The sequence below is a fragment of the Neolamprologus multifasciatus genome, chromosome 7 (genome assembly GCF_963576455.1).
Source record: "Neolamprologus multifasciatus chromosome 7, fNeoMul1.2, whole genome shotgun sequence".
Classification (NCBI taxonomy): Eukaryota; Metazoa; Chordata; class Actinopteri; order Cichliformes; family Cichlidae; genus Neolamprologus; species Neolamprologus multifasciatus.
The window spans coordinates 9,138,101-9,148,319 of record NC_140445.1 but is presented as its reverse complement, the minus strand read 5'-3'; the positions used below and the strand labels follow the sequence as shown (position 1 = coordinate 9,148,319).

General features: G+C 44.8%; 1 protein-coding gene across 1 annotated transcript; it reads right to left on the bottom strand.

The window, feature by feature from the left end:
• Positions 1–212: 212 nt before the first annotated feature.
• On the bottom strand, positions 213–9,961 carry LOC146513730 (uncharacterized). The gene is made up of 2 exons (XM_085167977.1): positions 3,256–9,961; positions 213–2,903 (listed from the first exon to the last, which is right to left on the bottom strand). Exon 2 carries the CDS (start codon positions 2,479–2,481, stop codon positions 892–894), a length of 1,590 nt encoding a protein of 529 aa, XP_085024103.1. The 5' UTR covers positions 2,482–2,903; positions 3,256–9,961; the 3' UTR covers positions 213–891.
• Positions 9,962–10,219: the final 258 nt, after the last annotated feature.

Genomic DNA, 10,219 nt, shown 5'->3' with positions numbered 1-10,219 from the left:
TCACTGTCATGAGACATTCTCGCAAGAAAATCACGGTTTTAGCAACGCAGTAACGCAGCGTTCCTACGGGAAAGTAACGGTAATCTAATTACCGTTTTTGCAATAGTAATCCCTTACTTTACTCGTTACTTGAAAAAAGTAATCGGATTACAGTAACGCGGTACAAGTAACGCGTTACAAGTAACGCGTTACTGCCCATCTCTGTTCATGAATGAAGCATCCTGAATTGAAGGAGCAACTTGGTTATCCTCTTTGGTCCTCTTGAACACATTGCATCCAAGATGGTCAACATCACAGATGGACTCTTGTTCAGGACATGTTGGGAGATGGTCTGCAACCTGGATGGCGCTGTACCTTTCTTTAACACAAAACACATTAGGGCATGGGTTAAAGATAGATGGCCTTCGCAGCTCTGTGGTATTTGTATAGAAGGAGCTGATTGCTGATGGCCTATGGACACTGCCGAGGCACACGTTACCCACAACAACCCACCCCAGATCTAACTTCTGAGCATAGGGCTGGTTGTGTGAACCATTCACCTGTTTGCGGACTTTATGTACTCTGATAACGTCCCGCCCTAGGAGAAGCATGATCTGGGCATTTGGGTCCAGATCTGGGATGAGGTGTGCCAGTGACTTTAAATGTGCATGATAAATAGCGACATCAGGGGTTGGAATCTCATCCCTGTTGTTGGGAATTTCATTGCATTCTGTGAGACTCGGTAATGGAATGCGGACAGTCCCATCAAGAGATTCCACCTCATAGCCACTTGCCCTCCTACCTGATGATTCTTTTACTCCTGCACATGTTCTCAGTATGTATGGCGCACATGGGCTTTTGTCACCAAACACTTCAAAAAACTGTGAGCGAACTAACGACCTGTTACTTTGCTCATCCAAAATTGCATACAGCTTCACTGCTTTTTTCTCTGTTCCCAGCTGGATATACCTTCACGAGGCATATTTTGGAACAGGATCGGTCCATCAGATCTCCCCCGCAAACCTTTGTGCATTTGGTTGTGATGTCCGATTGAGGCAAAGTTTCAACTTCCTCCCCGCCATGGTCTGGAGCAGGGTCCTTCACTTCTATCCAAGGTGCAGGCCCTGGATGTAGAGCTGTGTTGTGCCTTTCACTTTTGCACTCAGAACACTGCACTTTGACCTTGCAATCCCTAGCAAGGTGCGATGATGCTGAACAGCATTTGAAACACAAATTGTGCTCCTTCAAGAACATCTTGCGCTCATCAATCGGTTTTTCTTTGAATGCACGACATTTGCGTAATGGGTGTGGTTTCCCATGAATGGGGCATACTTTATCACAATCATCAAGCTTTGATGAGAACTTACTAGAATCAGAACTAGCTCTGGAGGATACGTCCGTTTTACAGACTGAGATTCCTCTATGCTTGTTTGGCTGCCACGCTAACTTTTCAGTCCTGGGGCTGATGTCTGTCTGAGTGATGAAGTTGAAGCTTGGATCGTTGGCAATGCTAGCCTCCCGGCTAACAAACTCTACAAAAAAGGTAAAGGGCGGATACGGCACATGCTCTCGCCGCTTGTACGATGCGCCAGCTGAAGCCCACTTTTCTTGCAGACGAAAGGGGAGCTTCTGCACGATTGGGTTGACACCTCTTGCTGTGTCAAGGAATGAAAGTCCAGGTAGGTCTCCTTCATCCTTAGCCGAAAGAAGTTCCATCAGAAGATCACTCAACTTTGTTAACTTAGCATAGTCTCGATTTCCTACCTTTGGAAATGTGTCAATGCGCTTGAAGAGAGAATCCTCTATTGCCTCTGTTGAGCCGTAGGTTCTATCGAGTCTTTGCCATATCATATCCAGCCCAGCTCCTGGATGATTAACATGAATTGCTCTGATCTGCTCTGCGTGTTCTTTTGACTCCTTGCCAAGCCACTTTAAAAGAAGATCCATCTCTTCACTCGCAGTCAAATCTAAGCCACTGGTTGCAGATAGAAATGAGCGTTTCCAGGCTCTGTAGTTCTGTGGCTTGTCATTAAATTGAAGTAAGCCTGTAGACACAAGTTCACGGCGTGCAAGATATCTCACAAAATCATTTGGGTTGGGGCTGCCATAGTTGGCGTTAGGAGATATGGGATAGGCTGAGGGAAATGCACCACTATAGTCATTTTGAGATCCGAGATTCTGGGTTGGAATAGCAGAACTGTGTTCAAATCTTATTTGTCGTGGCTCGTGAACATCTTCATCCTTACAGATCTGAACTCCATGTGAGCTGGGGAACGGCTGTGATTTTATTGGCGTAACACTTTCATGCCGCTGATGCTCTGTCTCTGATACTTTGCCTTGGTCCGCAACATACTGTTGTGTCCGTTGAATAGTTTCTAGAGGGTTGGAATCTAGTACAAGGTCACAACTACGTCTTTCACTATTGATATCAGCTGCAGCTTCTAGCACTTCTGCCTCCGCAATGGCTGCAGCAGTTTCTTTCTTATATTCTAGCATTTTCATTGAGGCTTCCAATTTAGCCTTTTATAGTTTTAGGTTTATTTCCTCCTCAGCATAAGAAAGATGAGCCTTTGCTGCTTCTGCACGTGCTCGTGCCTTGGCTGCAGCAGACCCAGTTGATGATGCATAGGAGTGCACAGAAGGAGCGTGCAAATGCGTTTTTGACATGGTTGTTTCTTCTGACTTGGACTGAACAATTTCTCAGCGAATCTCTGCTTAGATGCGCTAATTGTCCATTAGTTGATTGTGATGATGGTCTCCTTACCATCTGTCGGCGTTTCCACGTTATCTTGCCCGCTAGGAAGTGTGGTTTCACTGTACTGCCTATGCTATGGTTGGGCAGTCAGCTAAACTCCTTCCCCACATCAAGACTCTGATGACACGATTCCCAGTTCACAGGTTTATTGACACAGGGAAAGGTGAAACTGTAACAAACAGTACAAGGCATAATCACTGTACTTATTCACCATGTACATATATAAAAATGAAAATATATTAACTCAGTTTTTTAATATGTCAACATACATTGTTCATATGAATTACTTCCCTTTTTAACTCAAATACAAACATCAAATTATGATTTTAACAAGTCTTGCTACAATGAATGCCTCCAATTCGTTTGTCATTCCCCTTTAACTAGCTCCATAAGCTAGCGTAAACTGCATAAGATTGGTTTTATCATTAAACTTACAGAAAAATGAACTTACTTGAAAGAAAGTAAGTTCAGTTACTTTAAGTTATACATGCACATAAAATATAAAACAAGTCTATACATACCCACAATGCTACCAAAGGCATAGGATGTATGTGGATGCCACTGGATTTATCTGGCTAAGGCCACCATGCTGCACATGCCTTCTCCTTAATTCACAGACTTACTTCCTGTTTACCGACTACAGGTTTTAAGGTGGCACCAGAGAGTTACAATTGCATATTTAAACATTTACCAAATCCAAGAAAACAGTCTACCTTAAGAACCTTTGATATCAGAACATGTATAGTTATCTATTAAAGAAGAATATATAGAAGTATGAGGACAGGGAGACACTGTAAAAAAGTTATGAGCTGTCTTGCTGCAGAGAAAGCAGAGTCTGTCATCCTTGAAAAGCTCCCAAGATAGGCAGCTGTCAGGTTGAATGATGCTCTGCCTCTGTGGTCAAGTACAGACATAGGCCTTAAGCAACCATGAGCCACTGATAAGCGTGACAGATTAGGAAACATGCATACAGTTCATTAGTTAGACTCCTATGAGCCACTAATAGGAGAAAATGAGCACACAATAAAGTGGACTTGTTAGGGAGACATTGCCATGAGAATTAAAACACTCCAACTCAATTTTTGATGATGGACACAGCTAAAAAAAAGTGAGCGTTTTGTTGACACTGATGACAAAAAACTGATCAGATACAGACAGACACATGCATATGTGACCTCTGTTTAGTGTCTTCTCTTGTCTGCATTCACAACAAAAAGGCAATGGTTAGAATGCTCTCTTTTTAATGTCGTGGGCAATCAGCACAAAATCTCGCAGGAGTCCTCCATTATTCTGAGGATTACATTTCCACTTGCAGTGTGATCATATAGTGATAAATTTATACAACCAAAAAAGAAAAACTTCAACACCATTAACATTACATGTTAAATTTCCCAAATGAAAGGAATATAGAAATATATTTTAAAGCTGTACATGAAACAATGTTAATTCTCTAAACAGTGTGGCACAGTCACATACCTGCTCAATCCTCCATTATTCTGAGTATTACCCAGAATCCCTTGCCCTTTGTGAATATTGCAGGGTGACTTTTTCAACAGTAGGTGGCGCCAATGTCCCATTTAGCAGGATTTAACTTCAACTCTATTTAACTATGTTACACACACACCCCTTAAATCCTGCTAAATTGGGGCATGACAACAGAAAAACAGAAACTTCCAATGCATAAAACATAACAGTGTGACCGTGGGAGCACAATATAGTTCAAGTTAGTTAAAAAAACTTTCCATATGGAATAAGGCGAGCAAGAGAGCGGCCAATTCCCCTGCCAACCCAGATATGAAAGATGCCGTATACACCTCCCATGATGTGAACATTGCTCCAAGCAGGTATTACCCAAAACGTTCTGAGTAACAGCACATTTGCAAAACGGCTAGTAATCTATCCTGAAAACATATTTCGCACAAATGAAAACAAGGAGTCAACTGTCGACACTGAATCATCAACCTGTTGTTCATTGATCTCACAAATGAGACGTATTGGAGGTTTCACAGGTCTACCTGATCTAGTACAAAGAGGTGGTGGCTGTGTATGCACTACATGGGCCTCTGTACTCAGGTGTGTGTCAGTCACAAGACCAGGGGAATAGACATGTTGAGCATCTCCCGCCAGAAGCTGCGAGGAGGCACTCCGGGACACAACAGATTCAATAGAGGGGGGCAGGGGAGGGCAACCGGGAAACCAACGGGTCACACACAGCAGGCGGAGCCACAGTCAATTCTGCCTCAGAGGTTGGGATGCTCAAAGCCGCACCAAGAGAACAACCAGATTGACCAACCACAGAGTCCTCGTCACTTGCTTGGTCCATCTGCATGAGCCAGCGAACTGTCTTCTTCTCACCATCCTGCACATCACCTGGAAGTTCTGGTTCACCTTGTCCACTATCTGCAACTGAGGGGCAGGTTGACACTGGTATGCACTTGTTTCCTGCAGGAATGAAACTCACAGGAAGTAGTAGGTTTCGGTGAACAACTTTTTCCCTGAGTGTCACAGGGTCTCTGATGTGGTACACATTGATGTCAGGTTTCACAGATACCACCTCAAAAACTGTGGATTTCCATTCGTCAGCGATCTTCCTCTTTCCTCTCTCACCACGATTAGCGAGCAAGACTCTGTCACCGACTGAGAGGGGCGCACCCTTAGCCTTGCGGTCATAATTCTTTGCCTGGCGGGCCTGGGCAATATGGCTGTTCTGCCTGGCAATGCGGGCAGCCTCAGAAACGTCACGCTTCAAATGGGCGACAAATTCACCGTGGTCAACAACGGCACCATCAGGGAGAACATGCTGGAAAACAACATCAACAGGCAGACGAGGAATTCTCCCAAATATGAGAAAAAAAGGTGCGAAACCTGTTGTTTCATGTTCAGTGCAATTATAGCAGAACGTCAACATCTGAAGCATTTGCGGCCACCTGGCTTTGGATTAAGGGGGGCAAAGCCCGTATCATGGTCCCCAAGGTCCTGTTGTATCGCTCGACAATACCATTCCCCGGTGGTAAGGAGTGGTGTGATTTCTGGATGCCAGCCATGTCCAGGAGCTCCTTAATGAGTTGACTCTCAAAGTTGGCTCCTTGATCAGAGTGTATACGTCTGGGAAAGCCGAACACACAGAAAAAGTCATTCCACGAGCAACCTGCTTGGCAGACTGATTCTTACAAGGGAATGCATGCGCTAATTTGGAAAAATGGTCTGTGACAACCAAAACATCAACGCACTTCTTGTCAGTCTGTTCAGCAGTCCAGAAGTCAATGCAGACTAGCTCCATCGGTTCAGTGGTACAAATGCTCTCCAGTGTGGCACGGTCATTCGGCTCCGGGGTTTTCCCAACCACACAACGAAAACAGCTTTTCACATGATTGATGATGCCACGCTCCATCCCTGTCCAAAAGAATCTCTGCCTTGCAAGAGACAGGGTGCGGACTTGGCCCTGATGACCCGCCGTATCATGGATAGGGCTGGGCGATATGACCCAAAATTCATATCTCGATATTTTTTACCTGGACGGCGATATAAGATATATATCTCGATATATTTTTTTAAAGCCATAAAGTAAGAACAAAAAGAGAGTTCTTAGTCAAAGCTGTGTCCCAGATGTCACACAGGCACTTTTACTAACATAGAGCATAGATGTACATAAAATTTACTCAAAAATAAATTATGAACATTTATTAAATAATAATGTTGCATAAATAAAAGAAAACAATGTTGTTTTTGTGCATAACAAAAAGCTCACAATTGTGCAGTCAAAATGTAAACTAAAAGACGCTGAGCATAATAACAAAGACAGATTTCACAGCTGCTCTGTTCCCAACTTCTACTGCGTGACTGACAGCCTGGAGTTTGAAATCCTCTTCGTAACCACGTCTCTTAACAGGTGCCATTTATGGTCCTTATACACAGTAGGGTAATATTACGTTGAAGCACAGTACGTATCACTCCGCGAGGCTCCTCGGTAGCCGTAATGCTCTGACAATCCATCAAGCGCTGCAGCTCCGTAGCTTAGCAAAGTTGTACTAAAACATTTTTTGACAGATTGCTGAGCGTGTTCCACATAAAATCAGTTCGCGGCCATCAAGCACAACCAGAATTCATACATTAGGCGCACTGTCAACTTTTGAGAAAATGAACGGATTTTAGGCTGTGCAGCGCCTCTGGGCTGCATGGCGTTAGCGTGGTTAGCTTGTTAGCGTGTGTCACTACCCGATCCGTACCGGAAACCCGATCCGTACCCCGCATGCGCAAATCTTACGTCACTTCCTCTCTTTGCCAACATTGCGACATGCAATATATTTGAATGATACGGTTAGCGCCCAGTTAGCTCCTAGCATTTCTCAACAGCTCTGCCTCCTTTTCGACTGCCCGGGACATTTAAACAATGGATAATCCGTATACAAACAAATTCATGCTTTTCTCCTCAACAGAGAGCGTTCCCCGATTGAACAACAGCGCCGTAAAATAAGAAGAATGGCGCCTAATTACAGACAATAATATTGATTTAGCAATGTGTCACGTGAAGATTCATCAGCCAGATTAAGTGTTTACTGACAATTGACAGTGATAGCGGACATCATCGTCACTATACTAATCAATCCTCTCCACACAGACAAGCATAAACACACTCGTCTATCACTAAATCAAATTTAACACACGTTTGTAATGACGCCAATTCAGTTTACAATAGGGTTCATTCGCTCGGTCAGCAGGTGGCGGTATCCTCGTACACTGGGGAGTAAACTGCCATTAAACGAACAGAAGAAGAAGAAAACCCCTGCACATGCGCAGTAAGGATCGGGGAGTCCCGATCCGTAACTATCTTTTTATTTTTCGTTTTTGTCTACATTGTACTGAAATGCTTCATTATTGCAAACATTTTAAGATATACTTATTATTCTTAACATCTTAACAGATACTCTGACCCGTAACTATCGTAAAACGCTACGACCGGAAGTAGACACCTTTCGCGCATGCGGGGTACCGAACGGGTTTCCGGTACGGATCGGGTAGTGACAGCATGGTTAGCTAGCTAACACGTTGACGGCATCCAACGATGCGCAGTAACTCGTTAACGGAGATTTGCCGTGTCCATCTTGTCGCTTCCTGCAGGTGAAGCGATGGGGGAGGAGGGGGAGTTGTGTTCAGTGAAGGAGGGGCGAGGCCGAGTAATGTTGCGTAAAGACAAAAGTGGACGAAAGAGAGGCAAACTTGCGGCTCCACAAGTATAGTTATAACGTAACATAGACTATATCGATATAAACGATATTGTCACATCTTATATCTCGTATAAAAATATATCGATATTTTTTAAAAACTCGATATATCGCCCAGCTCTAATCATGGATGCCTCGGAGAACTTCAGTCTTCAGAGTGTCTGGGACAACAAACTGGTAAATCGTCACGTTCATGTTCCTGTCTTTCTTCACCTTATACAACATACCATCTTTAATCAAGAGTCTGGACCAATGTCTGAGTAATTTCATTACACCACGGGACTCGCCAGCACGTTCATGCCTGGTGGGCCTCTTGTGACGCCAGATATAAAGGGAAACTCTGCCCAAAACCTCATCTTGTTCCTGCAGGTTCACTTCCCGGTGTACAGGCAGGACAGGCAATAGTTGGGACCTGAGGGATATCAGATCCCACACCTCTCACATGGCTGATACCACCAGTGTCATGTGCAGCCAACACAGCAGAAAAATCCTGTGACGAGAAACAACTCTGAGGGTTAGCTAGGATAGTGGTAGCTTCCTCCTCAGACTGATCCACGGCCAACTGGCAGTTTGCAGCACACCGAAACATATCTTGCACAGTCCCATCCACCAGACCGTGCATTTGGTTCAATAGGGCAGCATAAGGTTAAGTCACTAGCCTGTGGCCTATGCACAACTGGACAAATGGCTCTCTATTCAATGCATCCGCGACAACATTTTTGGTGCCAGGGACATACTTCCGTTCAAAACTGTATGCTGCAAGCTTTGAAACCCATTGTTGCTCACATGCATCTAACCTAGGCTTGGTTAAGATGTATGTCAGCGGATTATTGTCCGTCCACACTGGGAAGTGGCTCCCTTTCAGCCAATGGCTAAACTTGTCACAGACTGCCCACTTCAGAGCAAGAAACTCCAAACGATGCGCTGGATAGTTTAGCTGAGAGTGTGACAGGGTCTTACTGGCGAATGCCACTGGTCTGGCGATCATCAGGGGGCAACTGTGAGAGGACGGCTCCAAGGCCGTCAAAGGAAGCATCAACTGCAAGGAGAAAGGGCGCAGTAAAATCTGGATGGGCTAATGTGACACTATGCACAAGTTCATGTTTTAGGGCCTTGTATGCTTCCCTGCACTCATCAGTCCAGTCAGCTGGAGACAGCTTCACGTGGCCCCTTTTAAATTTAGGCTTACGGCCTCTACCTCTCTTGCGTAGCGCAGCTGGTTCAGCCACAAGATCAAACAGTGGCTTAGCTTTTGCAGAGCACCGCTCGATAAAATGATGGTAGTAGAGAACCATCCCCAGGAAGGATCTGATTTTCCTTGCACATGGTGTCACCCCGTCAGTCTCCATCAGGTCTGCTTCCTGCACATTGTCTATAGCCTGCACTTTACTTGGGTCTGTTTTCACACCCTCACCACATATGATGTGTCCCAGGAACTTCACAGACCGCTGAAGAAAGTGGCATTTCTTAGGTGAGAGCTTCAGGTTGTTAGCAGAAAGTCGTGAGAAAACCATCTGCAGATGTTCAAGAGCCACCTGTTCGGATGGGGCATAGACCATAAGGTCATCCAGATAACACAACAAACTTGTGAAGTTCTCATCACCAAAAATGGACATCATCATTTGCATAAAAGTAGCAGGACTATTTGTCAGGCCTTGAGGCATCCTGTTATATTCATGAAGGCCAAATGGGGAGGAGAATGCCGTGTATTTTTTGTCGTCCTCGTGGAGTCTGACATTGTAAAACCCCGATGTGAGATCCATTGTAGAAAAAAAAACATTCCCACCAAGTGCTGCGAGGGCGTCTGACTGATGAGGCAATGGATGTGCATCTTTAACTGTTCTTGCATTTAATCATCTAAAGTCATTGCATATGTGCAGGTCACCATTTGGCTTAACAACTAAGACAAGGGGGGATGAGAATTCACTCTGGGACTTACGGATTATCCCTGACTCCTCCATCTCATCTAGAGCAGTGCGAAGCTTCTCATAATGGCATGGTGGGACCTGTCTGTATGGCAGTCTGAAGGGCTTGTCATCCACCAGGCGGATTCTGTGGACAAAGTCAGCAGCCTCACCGCAGTCCATTTTCTGCCTTGAAAAGATGGACTCATACTGCTCAATGAGTCGCAGCAGCCTATCTCTCCATTCTGGGGAAACTTCACAGGACGAGAGATCCAGGTCCTGCAGGCCCAAATCACACAAGCGCTGTGACATCTCCGCTTCTGATCTCGGTGCGGGCGACGAGTTCTGTGTGTATTGTG

What these genes read in the sequence shown, in the direction of transcription:
- LOC146513730 (XM_085167977.1), bottom strand. Translation starts at nt 2,481, where the DNA reads ATGAAAATGCTAGAATATAAGAAAGAAACTGCTGCAGCCATTGCGGAG.